Source organism: Lissotriton vulgaris, chromosome 7 (assembly GCF_964263255.1).
Source record: "Lissotriton vulgaris chromosome 7, aLisVul1.2, whole genome shotgun sequence".
NCBI classification, from domain to species: domain Eukaryota; kingdom Metazoa; phylum Chordata; class Amphibia; order Caudata; family Salamandridae; genus Lissotriton; species Lissotriton vulgaris.
Window position 1 is genome coordinate 630,148,534 of NC_141695.1, and position 23,919 is coordinate 630,172,452.

General features: G+C 45.9%; 1 protein-coding gene across 1 annotated transcript in view; it reads right to left on the reverse strand.

Annotated features, from left to right (window-relative positions):
• Positions 1 to 11,014: 11,014 nt before the first annotated feature.
• NHERF1 (NHERF family PDZ scaffold protein 1) overlaps positions 11,015 to 23,919 on the reverse strand; it is a 203,636-nt gene continuing 190,731 nt past the window's right edge. Inside the window, exons 4-6 of the mRNA XM_086930811.1 lie at positions 16,083 to 16,126; positions 15,075 to 15,227; positions 11,015 to 13,993 (exon numbers count right to left, since the gene is read on the reverse strand). Coding sequence (XP_086786937.1) covers positions 13,847 to 13,993; positions 15,075 to 15,227; positions 16,083 to 16,126 — 344 coding nt within the window. The 3' untranslated portion in view covers positions 11,015 to 13,846. The remainder of the gene's footprint in view (positions 13,994 to 15,074; positions 15,228 to 16,082; positions 16,127 to 23,919) is intronic.

A 23,919-nucleotide genomic window follows, 5' to 3' on the forward strand; every position in this document is an offset into this window, starting at 1 on the left:
CTTGCCTCCATCTCGTGCAAAAGGCCATGACAGTGTTATCCAAAATGGCCTCTGTTAGTCTGAATAACTCACACACACCATACATGTACTAAGTAGGCCACAAAAAAAATACAGATTGGATGTTAGTGCTAGGAGTTGGGTAAGTGTACAGAAGTGTAACTTTACACAAGTGAACCAGTAGGACTTTACCTGCATGACACAGATGAAAAGGTTGGGCCACAACTATACACTCTATGTGCTAAACCCATGAAAGAGACAGAGAGGGTGCGCCTCTGCAGTTGATAGGGCAGGTCCAAGAACTTACTTGTCTTAATGGATAGAACTAGAACTCTGCGCACATGCTTAAGATTAGCTTGATGAGTGGGCCAAAATCAAAACACTGGATACCTGATACACACAAATGGACACTCGGGGCAGGGGAGCATGACTACACCAACAGGGACATTCTTGTCAGAACAAAAATTTTTAAGTTATTTTGGTATTTATGTTAACCATAGTCACTCACTTTTAAAAATGGCAGCTTTATTTTACAAGCTCGCATGGAATTTTTAAAAAAAAGTTATTTTTAATTCACAGGATAAAGTGAACAGTCACTCAAACATATATTTCTTCCTTTTTAGTGGGCTGCCAAGAAACATGTGATAAACAGCGAGGAACTTGGGGAATTAGAATGAGGACATCAGAGGCTAGGCAGGAATAGGAGGAAGACACCATCACTAATATAGAGGAGGAGGCAACATCCACGAGCAGGAAGGTGCACGCGCCCGAGAGTCACTAGTTTTCAAACAAAGAGACACCAGTTGAAGGTTGGGGAGTCCACTAAGAGGATGATCACTTTGGAGTCTAGATGCCAGGAGGAGGAAGACAATAGGGGTTTTCTGGCCAACAACAAACCCCAGGAGCAGGCTCCCAGAGGCACGCCTACATCAATCAAGAGGACCTAACAACAATGGGTCCTCCAGCTGCCCCCCCCCACACCCGATACCTTTGGCTCCTCCTATTCTGAAATTTGTCATCCAGAAGATTGTTTGAGAGTGAGATTCACTCCGGACCCCCAGAGCCTTCAAATCCCCCCAGAGTACAGGATCCTGCCGGCCTTCCAGGAGTTCATGAAGCAGGAAATTGCTGGTTAGCAGGTGCTCTTTCCAGGCCTTCAAGAGGTCGAAGCGGAGATGAAGACACTGAGAAGCGAATGCTGACTGGGACACAGTTTTGCTACTTCCTGCCTTCTTGTTGTGAAGACATAACCATGGGTTCTCTGTCCCAGCCCTCCCCTATCGGTGTTGTGTGCCCTAGTGTTTTTCACCTTTGTCCACAATTCTACCTCCTTTTCGCCAGATTCCAATGTGGTGTCTGGACCAACTCCACAAACGCAAGTGCCTGCACCTGTTGAGGTCGATCAAATAGTTCTGGTCTATGCAAGAGAGGATGAGAATGACCAAAAATGTTGTTTCTTAACCCAGGAACGCAATTCAGACACTACATCTCGTTTTTGGGATCGACTTTTATTTTTCATTTTTTATAGTCCTCTATATCACTCCTAAGTGGAACTTGATCCGGTTGTTCTAAAAAAGCACATATGCTGCCGGATGTCATTCGATGTATGTCTAGAAAAACGCAAGTAATTTCTCGAACAACTATATTCATACATTCAGTCTCTTGTATATTCAACATGTGGTTTATCGGGTTTCTCTGTAGTACTTGGTCCTGGTGTGTGGTGCTCTCCTTCCCACCGATACACCGCATGTTGAATATACAAGAGACAGATAGATACTAGAGGATAAGGAATCTCACCTTATATTGTCTTGAGGAGGCCAGAAATTCAATCGGCCGAAACGCATTGACTATTTGCTATACAAAGAGTCCACAACAGATGTTGAAACAACAAAAAACACCTATCTATGAATACCAACGTAGACTTTTTGGACACTAAATTGAGTGTTAATTGTATACACACGTGGAACTTCTTTGAAGACGAATCTAATATGTTTCAAAAAGAAGTGGATCGTCAATTTACTGTCAAAAACATATAAGGAAAAATGTATAAAAAGACATGGTGAAAAAGATTGCTATTTTGTGATAAGAGACTACAAATATAAAATTCGAACAATAACCAGAGATAGCAGCTATTTGGAACAGTTTGTTCACTGTAACGTTTGGTTGAATTGACTCGGTCAAATCTTTGACATTCCAACAGTAAAAGTAATTCTGTTGTTGACTAAATAAGTACAATGTATCCCTCATAGGCCAATTATTTTTTACAATTGTAATTAACCTAGGCTTTAGAGGGTTACTAGGTTTCCCTCCTTTATATATGGTCTGGTACTAAACTGGGCAGGACCAAGCATAAATATGTCATAAAGGATTAGGAGTTTGTTAAGAGCAAATGCTATAAATGTTTTAATGCATACCCAAAGTTGCAGCCAGACTGTCAGTCCCTACTCCGGAGATTTTGAAAAAGCTCCCCTTAAGGTATTTTTAAAGGGCCAAGTGGCTCACTTCTGATAGATACATCTGCCAGTGGATTCCTCACCTTGTGAATATCCCCTGCGCAGCAGCCAATTGGAAACTTTTGTAGCTCTCCACGCCGGCGAGGTCATGGACGACGTCACAGAGGGTACGAGTCCACTCGCGACCCCACTGACATCACTGGATCCATAATAGGGCCTCGTCGGCGTGATGACGTCAGTTCCCTTTTCTCCGCGCCCGCCGTCGACGCCAACGGTTTTTTGGGACTCTCCGTAGTTACATTGTTATTACTAGTGTTCTCGTCTGTTCTTCTTGTTTCCTTTCTAAGATGTCGGGAAGAAAGTCCGGTTTCAAGCCCTGCAGGGAGTGCGGGAAGCAAATGTCCATCACTGACCCTTCACTGACCCATCACTGTATGGTGCTTGTCTTCCGATCACGACGTCAAAGAATGTGCGTGCAGCAGGAAGATGAATCCGAAGGCATTGAAGGAAAGGGAGGCGAAGTTGTTTATGGCCAAGATGAAGAAGAAGGAAAAGAAGGCGAGTAAAAGAAAAATCGTGATCGAGGTCGAGGTCTCGTTCCGAATCCAGGTCGGGTTCGAAGTCGGCTTCGGGGCATTTGAAGTCGAAAAAACATAAGAAGAATAAGAAGAATAAGCAATAAGAAGAATAAGCAATCTTCGAGGCACCACTCTGATAAAGAACCGGCGCCGAAGTCATCTTCTCCTCGGCGTCGCAGAGATGACGTCGATCCTTAGCATTCGGATCCGGCTGCACCGGTGAAGGTAGTGACTTCCGAAGTGGAGGTCTCCGGATCTCCGACGCCGGCTCCCTCGGATTCGATTCACTTTCCGGATCTTGGTGAGGTTGTGCCAGAGCATGAAGATCAGGAGCAGCCTGAGGAGGTTCCTTTATCGGCGCCGGCTGGCCCGACTCCAGGAACACCGGCTTCGGAGGCGGTACCGGGTAATTATCCTCCATTCCCGGCTCCAGGTCAGGACCCATCACATTACCTTATCGCAATGTATGGCGTCTTTGCGAGGGCTATGTACCCCTCTGGTGCACCTGCGGGTCCCATGGGTCCTTTTGCCTTTAATTTGGGTGTTCCCCAGGCATATGCCCAGGCTCCGTTTATGCCCTTTATGTCAGCGACGCCGTCCTGGAACTTTCCGGCACAGAGGGCCTTGGCGCCGTATCAGGAATCTCCGGCGCCGTCTGGTCGTCCTCGTTTGGAGTCTGTGGCGCCGTCGGATCTGCGTTCGATGCCGGTCCCGAGGCGTTCGATGCCGGTCCCGAGGCCGACGGAGTTGGTCGTGGAGCCATGGACTCCAGCCCCCAGGATCCTCTCCAGGAGGGAGACCCAGAGGGCTGTAGAGGAGGAACGCTATCAGCAGGAGATGGAGGAACGTGAACTTCCTGAATCTGAGGACTATTTTACGGAGTTAAAGGACGCAAGTGGCCTTGATGTCTCGCCTGAGTGGGATTTTTCTCCTGGTCCGGATGCTCCCTCTAAGGATGCAGCTCCCTATCATACAGTGTGAGAAAGGCTGCTGAGTTATTGGACATTAATCTTCCTTCGACGGAGTTTAAGTCCAATCTTCTGACTGAAGTGTTGCATTCTCCCTCATTTGTGTCTGAACCTCATCTGTGTCTGATCTCAGTGCAGCATTTGATACTGTGTCACATGCTGTACTTGAGCAAACACTCCACGCCACCGGTATCAGAGGCGCTGCATGCAATTGGATTAAATCTCTACTAGAACAACGCACTTTCCAAGTTTTCTCCCAATCCGCCTGCTCTGATACTATGATCCTTAAACATGGAGTGCCTCAGGGCTCCATATTGAGCCCACTGCTTTTTAATATTTACATGAGCCCACTTGTCAAAATGATAGAAGAGACTGGACTACTCATGTTCTCTTATGCTGACGATTCTCAGCTTATTTTCTCTCTATCATCCTCTGATTCCAACAACATCTCGTCATTAAAACTCGGCCTCACCAACATTGCAGAGTGGATGAGAAAATTTTTTCTCAAACTTAATGGCGAGAAAACAGAGCTACTTGTTTTGGGTAAGAACAAAGAGCTCTGGGGACCTCAACACTGGCCTGATGTGATGGGTACCCCCCCGGTTCCAGTCAAATCCGCCCGCAACCTTGGAGTCATCATTGATGAATCACTTAATCTCAACCAGCAAGCTGCAAAAACATCAGCTACATGCTTCGCGATTTTAAAGTGGTTGAAAAAAATCTGTTGGATGCTGCCCAAAAATACCCAAAAATCGGTCATCAACGCTCTGATAACCTCCAGGCTTGACTATGCCAACGTGCTATACCTGGGGGCCAATAAGGCCACAACCCGACGACTACAGACAGTGCAAAATGCTGCCGCAAGATTACTGTGGAAAATTCCCATCTCCACACCCACCACCAAGTATATCCGCGAATTACACTGGCTGAAAATCGAGAATCGGGTAAAATTCAAATCCTTATGTATTATGCACAGGATCTCAACTAACAAGGCACCCAAGTACCTACAAAATCTTATACATCCCTACCGTCCATCCCGTACCCTTCGCTCAGCCACAGCCAACCACTTTGTGATTCCCAAAATCAGGCTGGCGAGAATGGGCGGCAAATCTTTTTCATATCTCGGACCTTCTCTTTGGAACACTCTTCCATTGACCCTTAGGCAGGAAACCAACCACTTGAAATTCAGGAAGGCCTTAAAAACCTGGCTGTTTAACATCTAAAACCTGAACTTCTCAATGCACTGGATCATCAGCGCCGGGAAACCCTTTGTTGAGTAGCTGTAGCGCTATAAAAATGAAATAAATAAATAAATAAACCTCGGTTACCATTTAATGAGGCAATTCTGGAGCCAGTGTTGGAGGTTTGGAAGAAGCCTTTGTCTGCACCTGCGGTTTCCAGGACTGTGGCACGGAGATATAGGGTGGCACCTGAGGATCCAGAGTTTTTATCAGCACACCCTTCGCCTGAGAGCTTTGTAGTTCAGGCGGCTTGCTCAAAGAAGTCTTCAGGGGCTTTTCCTCAGGTTCCGGCTGACAGGGAGTCAAAGCGCATTGACCAGTCTGCCAAAAAGGTATTCTCATCTGCAAGCATGGCACTAAAATCTACAAATGCGACTTGTTTGATGGGAAGGTATATCCATGCCTTGATGGATTCTTCTAAACAGTTGCTGCCAAAACTGTCTGATGAAGATAGGAAGAACTTTCAGGATGTTTTGGACGATACCCAGGCTGCTGGACATCAGGTCATCCAGAGCGGCCTAGATACGGCTGACTCAGTGGCAAGGATTATGGGCTCTGCAGTAGCTACGAGAAGGGAGGCTTGGTTGAAGTCTTCAGACTTTTCTTCTGATGTGCAGGCTACTCTGTTGGACTTGCCATTCGATGGAACAGGACTTTTCGGTAAGAAGGCGGATGCCGCTCGAGAGATTCAAAAATTGCAAGGCAACAGCAAGATCACTTGGCTTGCAGACTCAATCTAGAGGATCCTTTAGAAGGTATAGAAGATTTGGGAAGTTGTCCTTTCGTTCGCAAGGGCAGCCTCGTCAGCAGCAGCAGCAACAACAAAATACGCTGTATAAGTCCTATCGGGGAAGAAGCAGAGGTCGTCCACGAGGTCGTCAACCCTCCTCCTCCTCTTCTTCTACCTCACCCCCTATCACCGCAGCAAAGCAGCCCTAGATTGCCCATTCTCAATCATATTGGTCCTGTGGGGGGTCGGCTTACCCATTTTCTGCGGGATTGGGAATCGGTCACTACAGACCAATGGGTTCTCAATCTTGTGGCAATGGGTATGCTCGTCCCTTTCGGGAATTTCCTACGAATTACCCTCCTTGCCAAGGGGCTTGCTCAGAAGAACATCTCCCTCTCCTACAGGAGGAAGTTCTGACCTTGTTCAAGAAAGGCGCGATAGAGGTGGTTCCGGAGCAGGAAAGGGGTCAGGGATGCTACTCCCGGTATTTCCTGATTCCCAAGAAGGATGGCAGGTTGCGTCCAATCCTGGATCTCAGGATCTTGAACCTTTATCTGAAACAAGAGAAGTTCAAGATGCTCACCCTTGCGCAGGTTCTTCAAGCGCTGTTGGAAGAAGACTGGATGGTGTCGCTCGACTTGCAGGATGCGTATTTTCATATTCCGATCCTGGAGTCGCACAGGAAGTATCTCCGCTTCACGGTGGGTTCGCAGCACTACCAGTTTACGGTCCTTCCATTTGGAATTACTACTGCACCTTGAGTCTTTACCAAGGTGATGGCAGTGGTGGCAGCACATCTCAGAAGGCCGGGGATTCCGGTTTTCCCCTATCTGGACAACTGGCTTATCAAAGCAGAGTCTCCAGAGAAGGTGCTTCATCATCTGCAAGAGACAACTCAGTTGTTGTACAGGTTGGGTTTTTCGATAAATGTACCCAAGTCTCACCTGGTGCCCTACCAGCGCAACCTGTTCATAGGTGCAGTACTGGACACAACTATTTGTCGTGCATTCCCTCCTCCTCAAAGGATTCACAACATACAGGAAATAATTCCTTTATTTTACAATGGAGCGGTTGTTCCAGTCCTGAAGGTCCTTCGCTTGCACGGTCTGTTTGCTTCCTGTATTCTCCTGGTCAACCATGCACGCTGGCACATCAGGGGACTCCAGTGGTGCCTCAGCAAGCAGTGGTATCAGCACAACGGGGATCTCGGGGAGTCTGTGAGGATCTCCAGAGAAACTGCAGCGGATCTGTCTTGGTGGAGAGTGGAGGGCAATCTGTCTCAAGGAAAGCCCTTTCATCTGTCTCCATCGGTTACCACAGTGATAACGGATGCATCCACTCTAGGGTGGGGTGCTCATCTGGGGGATCTGGAGATCAAGGGTCTTTGGTCTCCAGAGGAAAGGTTGCTTCACATCCACCTACTGGAATTAAGGGCGATTCGTTTGGCACTCAAGGCCTTCCTCCCTTCCCTTCACGGTCAGTCGGTTCAGGTCCTGACGGACAACACGACCGCGATGTGGTATATCAACAAGCAGGAAGGAGTGGGATCGCATCTTCTCTGCAGAGAAGCTCTGCGTCTCTGGTCCTGAGTTCAGGACCACCAGATTTGTCTGATGGCAAATCCTCTGGCCGGAGTTCTGAACGTTCGTGCAGACAGTCTCAGTTGGCAATTCTCAGCCGACCAGGAGTGGAGGCTTCATCCAGAGGTGGTTCGTCACGTCTTCTGGACGTGGGGAACTCTTCGGTTGGACCTGTTCGCCACTCACGAGAGCGCTCACTGCCTGTCATTATGCAGCCTCCAGTATCCGATGCAGGGAGCCTTGGGGGATGCGTTTCAGTTGAGTTGGAGCTCGCAACTCCTTTACGCGTTTCCTCCCATACCCTTGATTCCTCGGGTTCTCAGGAAGATTCACCAAGACCGGGCCCAAGTTATATTGGTCGCCCCGGATTGGCCAAGAAGGGTGTGGTACACAGATCTGCTCCACCTCTCCTCGTGCCCTCCGCTCCGTCTCCCTCTCAGGGCAGATCTCCTCTCTCAGAAGGAGGGGCAGGTTCTACACCCCCACCTCCAGTCCTTACCTCTTCATGCCTGGAGATTGAACGGGGCAACCTGAATTCTTTTTCTCTCCCGCCTGATGTGGTGGACGTAATTCTTTCGCCAGGCGTCTTTCCACTTAGTCGATCTATTCCTATAGGTGGTCCAAATTTGTTTCCTGATGTGGAGAGAAGTCTATTGACCCCTTGAGGGCTAGTTTTTCCAACATACTTCAATTTGCTCTTTCTTTGGCCCAGCAGGGTTTTGCTGTGGCGACTGTAAAAGGTTATTTATCGGCCTTGTCGGCATTCCTTTGTTTGCCGGACCAGCCGTCTTTATTTAAGTCACCTATTGTGTTACGTTTTATAAAAGGTCTTTCCAACAAATTCCCTCCAACTCCTTTTATTGTGCCTCAATGGGACTTGAATCTTGTGTTAACCTTATTTGATGAGTTCTCCCTTTGAACCCTTACACAATTGTCCCATGAGACTTCTGTCTTTTAAGACTGTTTTTCTTGTAGCAATTACCTCGGCAAGGAGGGTAAGTGAGCTTCAGGCTCTTAGTTCGAAATCCCCATTCCTGGCCATTCATGCTGAGAGAATGGTACTCAGGACCAGGGCTGCTTTTCTGCCTAAGGTGGTAACTCCCTTCCATCTGGGGCAGTCCATTACCCTTCCTACCTTCTATCCTCCCCCTCACCCTTCCAAGGAGGAGGAGTGGCTTCACCGCCTAGACCCTAAGAGGGCGGTGAGTTTCTACCTCGATAGGACTAAAGACTATCGTGTGTACGACCAGCTTTTTATTGGATTTGCTGGCTGTAAAAAAGGAAAAGCGGTGCACAAGCGCACGCTCTCGAGGTGGATTATCCTGTGTATAAAGATCTGCTACGCCCTGGCTGGTAAGGAACCTCCGGAGGGTATAAGGGCTCATTCTACTAGAGCAAAGTCTTCAATATCTGCTTTGGCTAGAGGTGTGCCTGTAGAGGATATTTGTAGAGCCGCGACTTGGGCCTCCCTCCACACTTTTGCGAAGCATTACGGCTTGGATACCGATGTGAGGAGGACGGCTACTTTGCACGATCTGTCCTCCAGGATTTCTTGGTATAGCAGAGTGGACACCCTCCTACGGGAGAGGGGACTGCTGTGGGACTCTATTCACAAGGTGAGGAATCCACTGGCAGATGTATCTATCAGAAGAACAAGTTACTTACCTTCGGTAACGCTTTTTCTGGTAGATACAGTATCTGCCTGTGGATTCCTCACTGACCCACCCGCCTCCCCGTTGTCCACTCTTCTATACCTGCTAAGTGTATATTTGAAAAATTTTGTATGGATGTATCTATATGTTCTTGCATTGATTTCACACTGTGTGTGCTGTTTTAAATGCTGTGTACTATGTATACTATTACTGTTTATGTCGGTCCGTCCGTGTACCTCGGGGGCACGGAAAAAAGGGCGGAACTGACGTCATCACGCCGACGAGGCCCTATTATGGATCCAGTGACCTCAGCGGGGTCGCGAGCGGAGTCGTACCCTCTGTGACGTCGTCCATGACCTCGCCGGCGTGGAGAGCTACAAAAGTTTCCGATTGGCTGCTGCGCAGGGGATATTCACAAGGTGTGGAATCCACAGGCAGATACTGTATCTACCAGAAAAAGCGTTACCAAAGGTAAATAACTTGTTCTTTACCGCACAGATTTCAAAAACCGCTGAGTCACTACAGACAGCTCTTCAACTTCTCAGGAACTATTGCACTACTTCTGGATCTGGCTTAGTAACAAGGAGCATTGTTTCTTCAACCTGAAGGCAGGCAGTGTTCCACAGTTCTCTGGAATTTTTTTGTTTGCTCATATGGTTGATGGGCAGCGGCAGACTAACTTCTCACATTTTAGAGACCTGTGGAGCCATGGCACAAACTCACCATGCGTTAGGAACCAAGTGGCCAGTAGCCACTTATAAGGAGGGGTAATACTCAGAATCATGGCAGCTGTTCACCAACACTGGCCCTGTGCTGGAGGGGCGTTCAGCAGTGGCCGCTTACTGTGGAGGAGGCGCTACTACCTTCTGAGGAATAGTTATGTATACTCAGCCATTGAACCACACCATCTCTGCAAGCTCCTAAAGCCTTAAGACGTGGTATATTGGCACAGCGAAGCCTGAAGACATGTGGCATATTGGCACGGCCTCTGTGTTTATCTAGGGAGGGTTCGGGAAACCACGCATATTCTGAGCTTGTGCTGCTGAATGTGTACAAGGTGTGGCTAAGAGATTACCGTTGCCCGGGCTCACCTGTTCCCAGGAATCCTGCTCCGTAATCAGGTTAATAAGCATCCTATTGAGATAAGGGGCTAGCAAAAAGTGCAGTGGACACAGGACCCTTGCCGGAGACCGGCAACAAGTGCTGCGAGAAAAGGACCAGCAGAAAAAGTGCCGTGGACAAAGGTTCTTTGCCAGGGACCAGCAACAAGTGCTGTCAGCTAAAGCTCTGTTCTATGAACAGGCACCAAGTGCTGTGAAAAAAGGACCCCTACCGGGGGATCAGCAGAAAATGTGCAACGTTGCAGGGTATTCACAGCAAGTGCTGTGAGCGGGACAGTAAGTGGTGTAGCCAAAGCAGCCTAAACGTTCCTCAAAGGTCAGACGTCTACAGGGACCCCACTCATGGTATGATATACATTAAAAAAACGTTGACACTTTAAACAACAAAGCAGACTGTTGCAATAAGGTTATGCATACCTTACAGATTTAAGCTATAGGAGGTACAATCATCACCCAGTTTCACGGATAATACAGACTCACCTTAAGTTACACAGATATCATAGTTGTCAACCTGCAGAACCACCTTTCAGTTTACAGATCCCAGTTTTATCAATTAAACAAACACTCCACCACTTTACAAAGATTTTACACTTCCTTGTCTTAGATGGCAGCACTGTCCTTCTTACAGCCGGGAGCCTCTACTGCACAGTGCCCCAGTCACACTTCAATGAAATGAAATAATCACAGACAATAATCAGTTTTCTTCTTTCTTCATTAAACTCTAAAATTCATCTTTTTCTGGTTGATAGTGGTTGATTACAGACAGTCCAGGAAAGCCCTGACAATTGACTTCCCCAAAGTACAATCTTCAACAATACCAAAATTTACACTATAAAAATATCTCTATTTTAGAATTGTGTTCATTTCAAAATTAAACAATATTGACGTTGAAATGTGTGGAATGTTGTGAAATGGGCAGGCACGCGGGGTGGGAGGGTAGGATAGATATCAAACTAAATGCAACAAATTGGAGACACCTCATCTGACGAGGTGTCCTGCGCAGAGCTCACTTCCTGGAATATATGGGCCTGTGGGAATAGGAGATCCTCCTCTCCAAAGTCTGAGAAAGTGTGACGAGAGCTGTCACCAACCCTGGATTTTAATGCACTAATGAGACTTGGAGCATGAAGAGCACTTGAGTTGGGGCAAACAGTTTCAGCTCAAACCCTCACAGGAGTATGGAGTGTAACAGGATGTACCTACTCTCTTATGATCTGAGTGGGAAGCCGGTCTCCCATAGCTATGAATGGAACAGCATGTTGACACTTCGCTGTTCCTATAAGCAAAATAAACCGCAAATGTGTGAAGCCAAATCCCTGGGGCTTGAAAATCCTGACCACATATTATTTCACATTTAAAAGCACAATTGTCTGACAATAAGCTCTACGGGCTGATGCAAGAGCTGTACAAAAAATGTTTACAAAGTTCTACTGATGGTCTTCTCTGATAACAGTGTGGAGGATACAGGCCTCCAACAAAATATTCATAAAATTCTCCATCATGATCATATGATATAATATCCATTCTGTTTTATAGCTGGTTCTTCTGATGTCCAAAAAGTTCATTTCACAGACTCCTCCAGAATGATCTCCTGAGACAGCTAGCATGTTGGGCATGAGATACCCTCCAGCCTCATTCAATGTCCAAGAATGCAGTTCAAGTGGGCACCATTGACAATGGAGGTCGACAATAAACATTCGATCAGGCTTATAACTGTTGCCTCTTGAAAATGTCTGATGCCCCATGAAGTTATATAATACAATGGGATTCTGCAATCTCTGTATAATAATCGGTCTCTCATTTCTTTATACTAGGTAACTTGTGGTGCACCCAGTCGCCTATTATATAGAAATGGAGTAGCTGCTTAAGTGTAATAACATATTACTGTTGAGCCCATGTCACGATGCCGACAGCCGAGGGAAAAGGCAGGTCAGGTGACAAGCATAATTAAAGCAGTTGTTACAGAACAAAAACAAAACATTGCTTTACTCTCTTCTGCTCTGTTTTTCTAGCTGTACAGTGACAAGCAGAAAGCAGATATGTATGGCAACATGTTAATTATTTGCACTCCTTAGGTAAGAATATAAAATTAAAAAACTTTCCGCATACATCCCAAGCAGTGCCTTTTTTACGTTGTAAAAAAAGCTGACATATTAAACTGATTCTAATATCTTTTCACAACAACTAACAGGTTTTTTTATGCGTTTTGTTTTGCACTACAGATTTTATTTTTCTCCTTCATGTTTGCAAACATGCTCTCTCTTTGATACGAAAGAGCTATGCACTAAGGATTTAAATGGTTTGTGGGAAAGGTGATGGATGGAACATGTATTATAAGGAAAAAAGTGCCCTATACCGTACATGATAAATCTATTGCAAGTCAGCTCGAAGTCCCACAACTTTATAAAGGAAATCTGCCTTCAGCATGGTTTCTCTATATGGTCATGGAACTCCTCGATAACTTGCAATTTCCTTACAATGTACGGCAGGGGAGTACTTTGTCTCATATAGTCCTCTACTACTCCCTGAACACAAATTAATAGTTTGCTGGGTTCTTGTGGTAGCCACACTCTTTAAATGGAGTTCCACTCAGCCTTTGCCTTGTACAGGTAGGAGCATGGTAGCTCAATATTACCAGATGATGAGGAGGAGGTAAGGGACCCCTAGGAAGTCATGATATCCAAATTATATAGAGTTAGATCTCTACTTAACCACTATATCAGGTCCATATTCTCCAGGTCTTTTCGTACCACATGAGAGAGGGGTCTCTCAATGCAATCAAAATCACTCACAGGTCATGACCTAGGAATTTTGGGCCATCTGATGGCCATGGAGAGGCAGGAAAGACCCCAAAAGTAATGGAATTTCGGGGCGTGCGCTCCTCAGACCGAATACCTGCACAACAAGGCTGCAAGAGGGGCTCTTGCTCACAAACAGGTATTCTATTTTACAAAGAGGCTTGGGCCTTTCCGATAAAGTATCAAGAAACTTCTTATTATATAACAGTAGAACGAAAAAAAGAACCTTCTAGGATAGGGCAACCATTTTTTGTAAATTTAAACTATGGTGCTCAGTGAGATGTGACGGAATTAGACATCGGGTATTGAAAGAGTAATAGTGGATATGAAGGAAGTAGTGGTCTCTGCTGGAGATAGGACTGTGCAAGAAGCAGACAAGAGGCCCTGGAGGAGAGAGGAGATGTATACAGAAAAGATGCAAGCTGAAAGAATGATAGGAAACATGAAGACCTTAGGTGCTGGCAGAGCGATAGGATGGTGCAGTGCGTAAATGTCAAACGTGGAGAAGCAATCTGACATCTGTGGAAGGACCTGATGCCATCAGCTGAAATTGCAATGCGAACCATAGAACGAGAAGATGTAGGGTGTTGGAGGAGAAATGGTAGCAACAAAAGAACTGCAACCAGGATGTGCAGGGAATGGATGTGCTCCCTAAGGACAGAGGGGACTATTACTATTTCCCACCTGCTCCAATGCCTTCCGGCCTTAAGAAAACAGTGGGGTAAGGCCTAGAGGTTGCTAAAAAGCTCATTCTTCTTGGTCCAGTCCATAGGCGGTGGCTTCTTTTGAGAACGTTTTTGGTGTGCTCTCTCCTTCGCAATAGCCAACGACACACTGAGGTCCAGCTCAGATTCAGGCGTGGATTCCCGGGGAACCTAAAAGAGGGGAAGGCAAGGTGAGAGAGAAGGAGAAGAAGAGACAAGGAAGAGCGTGAAGAAATAGAGAATGGAGAGGAGAGAGAGAGAGAAAGAGAGAGACACATGTTAACAGGTCAAATCACAATGCTCACGGATTTTGTTCTGCAAAGACGTCCGCCCTCCCCCAGTGGTGCACATACCTTTCAGTATCACCTTCCCCTACAATAAGTAGGTTTGTTCTAGAAGGTAAGCAATTTTTTACTTGATGTATTAATTGAGGTAGAGCAGCCCACCATGGCCACTCAAGGGTGCATATCAAAATGCATTACCGGAATTCTTAGAAAGTGAAACAGCTTACGGATGAGTAATATCTCAGCTATTCTATTTATGCAAAAACAGGGAAACCATACGACACAACATAGTAACCTTAACAGAAGTAAATCACAAGCTCGGATTAACATTTAAGCAATGCAGTATATGTCTGCATAAATGACATATAGATCGTTAAAAACTGATAAACACAAACGTTCTAATCATAATTTTTAAGTTATTCGTACAGTAAAGGGAGATACTGGCTGGATCAGGATTACACACTTTGCGTAGATTCCACACTTCTGAGATCCTTACCACACACATATTTTGCCAAGAAAAACTGGCCCTTAGAAGGAGGGAAATAGATTACCAAATACTGATTTCTGCAGCTATTCTACCATTTCTCAAGTGAAAACTGTGAATATTTCTGCATTACTACACCCAGGAATTAGTGTACCCCAATGGAGCAGTAACTTATGGTGCAGTTTCTCTGTAACAGGTGTAATGATGGTGTAAGTAAGACTTAAGTTTCAATCAGTGAAGTAGGCGTGCTCATCCCCAATGTCTGTTGGATTTATGAAGCTCTTGGCCAGCCACGTTAACTAACCCGCAGCATAAAGTGAGAGGTGAAAGTTCCATTGCTCCACCATCCACTCACCAAGTCCCTTGCCGTCACCGCTTGTCATGTTCATAGTATCTCAAGAAACTTAATGCTGATGGCTCACTTCTCTCACTCTCCCATGGTATACATTCACCCCCTATATCATGCATGCCCTATAATTCTCACCTGCACAATCCTTGCATTTATTTCAGGACTTTGATCTTGTTCCTTCCCATCTGGGTCGTCAGGCGTAGAAGCTGTTGATGCTGTGGAACTTGGCCTTGGCGTGGAAGGAGGGCTTTCCAGCACAACTTCAGAGTGTGTCTGTACGGCATTCGCCTGAAATAGGGAGAAGATGAGACATTGGCCATGCACAGGGTACTCTTCAAAATCAGCATTTTGAACTGTTCCAACACGGCTTGCCCAAAGCCGCCCAGATGTGTGGAGGACCAGAATTAGGTGCCTTGGAGGGTTCCACCCACTGGGATTTAGACAGCAGGATAAGCCGGGTTTGGACACCTATGCAGAGATCATTCCAAATCGGTAACATTTGCACACCTGCTTAAAAGCTGTGGGAGTAAGGGGTACTTTAGGAGGAGGTATACCTTGATCTAAGCCACAACCTTTACTCACCAATCAGACTAGAAGCTGGTTTAATCCACTGCTCTTTTACAATGTGAAGTAAAGCCCATCAACTCTTGGAGAAGGGGGTTGGGTGAGGGCAGTAACCCCCACCTTCTTCATGGACGGATTGTTAACTACCTTTACATGGAACAACACTACACAACCCACCTTGTTCTACATTAGAGGAGGGGATATTTTTGGCTTACTGCATCATGTAACACTGTCTCTCTCTCTCTACCTACCTAAACAAGCAGATCAAGGTCCCATTCCCACGCCACCACAAAGAGTCACCTTTGTAATTACACAAGGGGTCCATCACGGCTTCCTAAGCCCAAAACTGTGACTTTATGGGTCGTTCATATAAAAGACGTCACAGTGGGCAATTCATACCCAAAATGGAATCTGTGTCCAGCATCATCCTTTTACAACTCATCTAGAGATGAACACCCCAGAATCCTAGAAACGTACCCTCTTGAACCCCAACAAAGCCATGAGGACAGATTTTAAATTTCCCTTGTGTTCGAAACACATATTGATCCCCCGTAAAGACCAGCCTTGCTCCAACATTACCTTTTCCTCTGCATCTCCATTGGAAATCAATTCTGGCAAAGCACCTGAACAGAAAATGAGAGTTGGTCAGAGATGAATGTTCACAGTTCACACATCCAGCGCTCAGATGCTTCTCAGCTAGTTCTGCACTCCATTTATGTTTATTTATGACATTTTGTACAGCACAGATTACACAGATGAGACGTTAGAGAGCTTTACAGCTGATAGAGGGGGAAAAACCTTGTAGTGGCTGCAGCATCTTAAACAAAGGTACACACATTTTTTTTGTTTCAGTCCATAGGCCATACAAATAAGACCGGGATTAAAAGCATTCATGAATACAAAGTGAACTGAATAGCTCATTTTGTCATTAGGAATCCTAGAAGTACACATGAAGCCATTGAATCAATGCTGGGAAGAGTACCCCTGGGCTCGGATGGTCCGCCCTCAGAGTTTTATTAAAAAAACCTTCTAAGGAATGCTGACGAATTGCTAGAGGTTTGGGTTGAGGCTAGACGAAGGGCTGTGTTGCTGAACTCCATCACGAAGGCTATCATAGTAATGGTAAAGAACCAGAGAAAGACCCACTACACTTTGCCTCTCACAGGTCCCCATCTATAATAAACATGGATGACAAAATATTGGCCGAGAAGGGTATCAGATATGGAGCTGGGCCTGGGCTTACACTGGGAAACATATTTGTTTCCATACCTTGGAGTCCAGATAGCACCTGTGATGGAAAACCAATACCAATATAATATGGGGCATGTGCTGAAGGGTCTTGGGGCATCAGTAAGATTTTGGAATAAATTGCCCCTATCAATAATGGTGCAAGCAGCTGTGGCAAAGATCGTGTTTCTCCCCCGCTGTCTGTATATGCTACAAAACTCTATGTGTGTACTTCAGAGCTCGATAGCCTATCGATCTTGCTGGTTCGGGCTGGTAGATGGATGAGGATTAAGCTAAACATTCTGAAGTTGGACACGCAACTTGGGGGACTGGGCACTCCAGATCTAGAACTCTGCTATCTCATTACACAGCACCAGCATGCAGTGTGGTGGTGCGATGAGGATGATCGCTGGAAGAAGAGGCTGATGAATGGCATGATACAGGGGAAAGCACTGCCCGTCGCTCTGATGAAAGGATTAAGGTACCCAAGACAGGCCCATATATAGTGCTACAAACAGCGTTGTAATTAGATGTGCACTGACAAAAATACTTCAATGCGCTCCTTTTCTAGATCACTAGATATCAAATGGTTGCAGTTTTTAGGTCGAGCCTAGCAGCAGCAAGCATGCGCTGCTCGCTCTGCGAGGCATGCTGTATTGGATTTTGCACTGGAAGCCCTGCCCACTCAGCCCATATTTGTCATTGGCTTGTGCCATTGTCCTTTGTAAATGCTGGCTTCTGCTTTGTAAATAGGCATGTTAGTCGCTCCTTGGTACCGCCTTGTCTTCATTTGTAAACTTCCATGAGGACTGGCCCTTTTAGTCCTGTTGTTACATGGTACGTCTGACACCCTGGAACATGCCCTCACTGGCAGTGCACTCAAAGAATGGCTTGAGATATCCCGGTACCTCCATTTGCACTCCTAACTCATTATTCTGGAACAACTGTTAGAGGACTGGTCTTATGCCCCAAAAAACCTTTTCTTCTCATGTGTGGATAATAAATAAGTAGATGTTATTCGCCTTTCTTTTCAAGTATGCTTTATTTACATAAAATTTGTTTTGTTAATTGTTTATTGACTTTAATCCAGGACCATGTGTTTTATCTCAGGTACTCTCTGTATTGTACTGAATTTAAACATTTATAGTGCTTTATAACCGGATATGGGGTGCTGAATGAGTGAAAACCAGAATCAGCAGAAGCAAAAATATTCAAAACATTCATAGGCTGCTGATGGCTGTGACTATAGTGGGGCCAAGGTTGGGTTATGGCAGTCCATTCTGCTCTTAAAGCACCCCCCTAGTTTGCAGCCCATGGAAAAAATGGCATATGGCCAGCCCGGTCCTCCGTCAAAGCACTTTTTAAGATGGGCATCATGCTAAATCTTGGGAAGTGTATGGTTGTAGGAGTGCTAAACTTGTTGTGATCCTATGGGTGAAGCATGTTGATGTTGTGTGTGAGTGACCAGAGGTGCTCTCAACTGGTATTAGGCACAGCACTCAGCCGCGTGAAAAGGGTCAGGTGTGAGCCAAGAAGTATGCAAATTCTTGGTGAAATTAAGAGCAAGACACGCAGCATGAACCTAGCCAGAGAGGAACTGGGGTGCTATGTGTAAGTACATCAAAAAAGAAGCTCAATCATAGACGGCCCAGTAATCCATGCAGCAGGATGCACGAGACACTCATTATGTCCAATTAAAGAAATAATGCCAAATGGGAAAGAATGGGAGTTGGTGGCACGTGCAGTATCCATGCACCTGCTTATGGTGGGATCCTGCCTACTGCTATACAAATATATTTTGTGAGCAGGAGAGGAAGTGCAAGAACAATCAAGGTTGGGAATTTGAGCAGAAACTACACAATCTTTAAGGGCCAGATAGCACCTACAATGATACCATCATTGCCCTTGAGGACTCTAACATCTACCTGAGGTAGTCGAAAGCCCAGCCATCCCCAGAAGCAAGGAGGACGTACACCAACGCGCCTGGCTAGGGCCGGACTGCCCCTACTAAAAGTTAGGCAGAATAAGGCCAAAACTTCAGCAGAGCTTCGCACCCACCCTTTCATTCTTCTGAAGGTCTTAGAAATTGGATGAGCACCCATTGAGCGAGCCCTGTTTGGGCAATCGCCTGCACCCTGTGCATGTAAAGGGTAGTGATGAAGTGCTTGGTAGGTTTCAGAAGATGGACAAGCACCCGTTGAGCGAGCCCTGTTTGGGTCATGGCCTGCACCCTGTGCATGTAAGGGGGGGTGATGAAGGGCTTGGTAGGTTTCAGAAGGTGGACGAGCACCTGTTGAGCGAGCCCTGTTTGGGTCATGGCCTGCACCCTGGGCATGTCAGAGGGAGGGATGAAGGGCTTGGTAAGCTGCTAACTTGCCAACACAAAGGAATCAGCCTACCCTGTGTTACCCTTTTGGCCCCACCAATATTTTTTCTTAGATCCCAGAGAGAGTTGCTGTGTTCAGTTTACATGAGGAGACGCATCCTCCTGCCCTTCTAGAGCATTCCCCCAAGCAATTTTCACTTTTGATATTAAAAGGGTAGGGCACTTCTGGGTAAACAAATAGGAGGCAAAATGGTGTAGGCCATGGGACATTCCCACTCGCCCCATCTATCTCAGGTCCCGTCCCTCAGTACAGGTGAGGCTCACTCAGCCATACTGTCACTGCAGAAGGGGAAGAACTCTATCACAACTGACTCCCCATAATTATTTGCATATCTGCCAGAACTGTAGACCTTTGGTCTCTCTGGGCTCATTGCCCAATGAAAGGAAGCTGCTTATGTGTGATGAAAGGGAAGCGAATACTTGCCCATGCCACTGCGGATGATTTAACATGTAATGAGTTGGTGTTCAGTTTGGAGTGAGGCAACTGGAGAGGACATGAAAAAGATAGAGCAGGGTAGTCTAGCTCCTGGAAGGCTGTCCTATTCCTTTAACTAACTTCTGAATAAATAAGAGCAACCTGCTTTGTTTAAAGATGCAGGTCTGATGGAGGGTTTATTCACGACCACTGGGACTTCGCTAATGCAGACGCATAGGGAGTGCAGTCCTCTTTTACAGTACAACCTAAGAGAGGCCAATCACTTCAGCCAGTGTTAAACAGTGAGACCTGGCGAAGTCCAGTCCAGTCCCATTGACAGTATAGCAAGGGGGCAGACCTAGACTGCCCAGGCTCTGCTATAGGAGGCCCAGGGAGATCAGGCCCTCTTGTAATTGTACAAGAAAGAGAACCAGGGGCTAAGCCCTACTACAGGAGTACATGTTGGAAGCCCAGAAAGGCGATGCCCTGCTAATAAGGTACATGAATGAGGCCTAGAGAAACCAGGCCCTGCTGCAAGAGCTCAAGAGTGCATGCAGAGAGGCCAAACCCTGCAATCTGAGAAACAGGTGTGCTGTGCATGGAGGCTATGTACTGCTGCATGGGTAAAGAGGCCAGGGCCTGCTATAGGAGTGCAAGAGGGAGGTCCATAAAGGCCACTCAATGTTATCCGAATAAGAAGAGTGCATGGAGAGAGGCCAAGGCCCTACTATCCAAGTAACATTAGTGCAAGCAGACAGGCAAGGCCCTGCTGTCAAAGTAATGAGAGTCCAGAGAAATCAGGCTCTTGTCATTCATTCATTCTTTCAAAACGGATTCATTCATTCTTTCAAAACTGTATTCGGTGTGATTAAAAAACCATAGAAGTATACACAGATTTGTATAGTACATGCAAATATATTGTTAGTGCATTGGCATTACAGAGAGTACACTGCGCAAAGCAGAGGGAAATGTGAAACCGGATTCAGCAAAATATCTGTACAAACAAAAATTACTTGGTCAGTGCTGTTCAAAATGTCCAATTCAACAAAGCGCTCATAAAGCATAGCATTTTTTTTGTTTTACTATTACGGGATATTTTGCAGACATAGTAAGAATACGTACAATATGAATAAATGCATGGATACATAAAAGCACCATTAAAAAATTTGCCAAAAGTATAATTTCCTCTGCAGCCTCTTCAAGGTGGGATGTGCATACCCACTAGGCCTGGGCGGTAAATTCCATTCCGCTCACGGAATTAGGGTAATTTCACGTCCTGCGGAGAACGTGGAATTGCCCAAAATTCTGCATTCTGCGGCTTCGCTGAAATTTTTGCTTGTTCGCATTCTCAAAATGCGTGCTCGAAATATATTTCCCACCGAGCACACAAACAGCATTCGGGAACAGGAAAAAAGCATCCCGAACAAGCAATTCTGTGTGCTAACGGAATTTCTGTGTGCTCGCGGAGATTTTTTACCATTTTGCGGAGCTTTGCGTAGCGCGACTACGCAAATTCCGCCCAACCCTAATACCCACAGGTTGGAGGCAAACCATACCAAGTATGCAGAAGCAGCAAAAAATAAAAGATAAGAATGCTTAAAACACATAATACGCAAAATTAAAATAAACATTTTTAACTATGTTCAATCACAAAAATAGGAGGTGGCCAGAAAGCCTACTATAGCTGACAGGAGACTTGCCAAGGCAGGTGCATGGGCAAAGTAGGATTTTAGGGCAAATGGAAATCAGGGCGATACGTATTATTCAAAGGCCCTACACCTGGTGGCCCAACTCCCATCTCAGATATTTAGCTACAGCACATACCACAACTTCTATGGTTTCGGTACAAAGTAACCCGAGCATGGGGTTTCCTTGGGCTGGTGTAATCTGGGCAAAAAAAGAAAAAATGGGGCTAGCGGCCAATCTGCATTAAGGCAAACTGGGCAAATAACATTATCAGCCGTCTGAGGATGCCATTTGGATGTAAAGGTTAAAAGCGGTAATGCACCACATCGAAGCATCAAAATTAGACTTCTGTCGTAAGGGATGATCAAGTAATCAAAAAAAAGTCTTGAAAGCAATATGTGGGTTGATTTGTAAGAAAGCATCCGCTAAAGAGCCACACTTAGACCTTCGAATTTCAGTGTCACGTACCCATTTCCAGTATAAAATGTTGGATATTTCCCTGGGCAGGGATGGGGCACTATCATCTCAAATATTGGCCCAGGCAGCGTTCCATTAGGGAGTCCTTCACAAAACACACCAACTTAATGGAACGGGATTTGTCTAAAACCACTATATCCTTTAATGCCCGATAATAGTCTGACAGTGCAGGTGAGTATTTGAGTTTCCGCCCAAAAAAGCAGAGGCTGTAGTTTAACTTTTGCGGCCACTCGCAGAAGGCTCAGGTCATGTAACAAAGGTACAAGTGGGGTACTCTTAGCTGGATTGACTGACATACACAGAAAATTGTTTTCAGCTGTGCTACGCTTGACTACCTTAGAACAGCCCCACTTCTCTGCACCATACAATGCACTAGCCTCAGCCCCATAAAACCTCTAGGCAGGGGAAACTTGTTTGGCTGTGTTTGCTCAATACTCAAGCCTGCCCGCCCTGGTCCGACTCGGTAGCCTATACCATTGAGCGGAGGGCGGGGCAGGCAAGAGCAAGACACGCCCAGGAAGGCGAGCGGTTAGCGCTCCAGCTCTTCACTGCACAGGGCTATTTAGCCCTCGTTGGCCCTAGCGCACAGCGGTAGCGTGCAGTGGGGCGCCTTAGCCAGTGCCTAAGACAAGCCTAAGACCTGTCCGTCTGCGCCAGACCGGGACTTGGGCCGCAGACTATGGCTTCACATACAGAGGTACGGCTAACCTACTCTGCACAGGTATTGCGACATATCCAATCCCTAATCTCCAGGAAATGTCCGATTAGGGTGGAGGATAGTCTAGAGGGCCCTTTTGCATGCCGCCACTGTAAATATCATTCTGAAGCAGGCACAGGCGCTAGAGATATCTCTGACACCCTCTTTAAACTTCGGCCACCCGACAACGGGCTACCGGCCCACTCCTCCATCGCTATAAACAAAGGGACGACCCATACTCCTCTGGGTAACAAAAATGTGTTACGTAACATCAGATCCCTACCTAAACATGCTATAGAAGTATGGGATCTAATTTCGTCAGAAGTACCAGACCTGTGCTTCCTAACGGAAACATGGCTTAAACCTCATTCGGTCCCTGCCATAACACTAGGAATTCCTACAGGTTATAAAATCGTTAGGTTAGACCGTCCCATTAAAGTTGGAGGTGGAATAGAGATTGTCCATAAACAGGAAATCAATATCACTGTATTGGATGAGATGTGCACTCCCGAATTAGAACTCCTAATCTTTAAAATTCATATTTCACCTAAAAATAGTAGAAAGGGAGCATTAATATACCGCCCCCCCGGTCCATGCTCCAATATATCTGTAGTATTAATGGAAGCATTGGCACCCCACATACACGGCAATTCTGAATTCCTACTCATAAGTGATTTTAATACTCACAGTGAGTTAGGCAACAGTAATGAAGTGCAGACACTAATGGCAGACCTAAACGCACTGGGTCTACGGCAGGTTAACATTGGGCCCACTCATCAGGCGGGACATACGCTAGACTTAGTTCTAACTAACTCCCTGCAGGTTGAATGTATGCCCCCCTATCAAGTGGAATGGACGGACCACTTCATCATTGAATTCTATACCCCCACTCCTATCTCGCATGACACAAGACATATTGGCTTATCAAGCAAAAGAAGACCTTGGGACAGATTAACCCAGCAAGATTTTACTAAATTTTTTTTAGCACCTACACCTTGCACCAGTGAGAACATTGACACTGCTTTAAATAGATACAAAGAGATGCTTCTCAACACTATTGATGGGATCATCCCACCTAAAACTTTTAAACCTAGACCTGCACGTAAACAGGAAATCTGGTTTTCAGAACACCTGAGATTGCTCAAGCAAGCCACCAGAAAACTAGAGGAAAAATGGAGATCCTCCCGCCAAGACAGAGACAAGCAAATATATAGAAGCTCCTTGACAGCATACCACAAAGCCATCCGCATGGCGCGGAAAAACCATATAGCTTCTCAACTATTGATGGCCGGAAATAACCCTAAAGCACTATATCAGATCTTAGAGACCTTTGTTAAACCTAAAGCCTGCGAAAGCACAGAGGTGGCCACACAGCAACTATGCGACAATGCTTCCCAGTTTTTCACTCAAAAAATAGACACCATCTATGATAAAAATCATACACACCAATCAAACTAGTAAGAATGTTAATGACCCTATTATAAATACAGAAATACAGCCTCCGGTCATGAATTCCCTCTCTGTATTT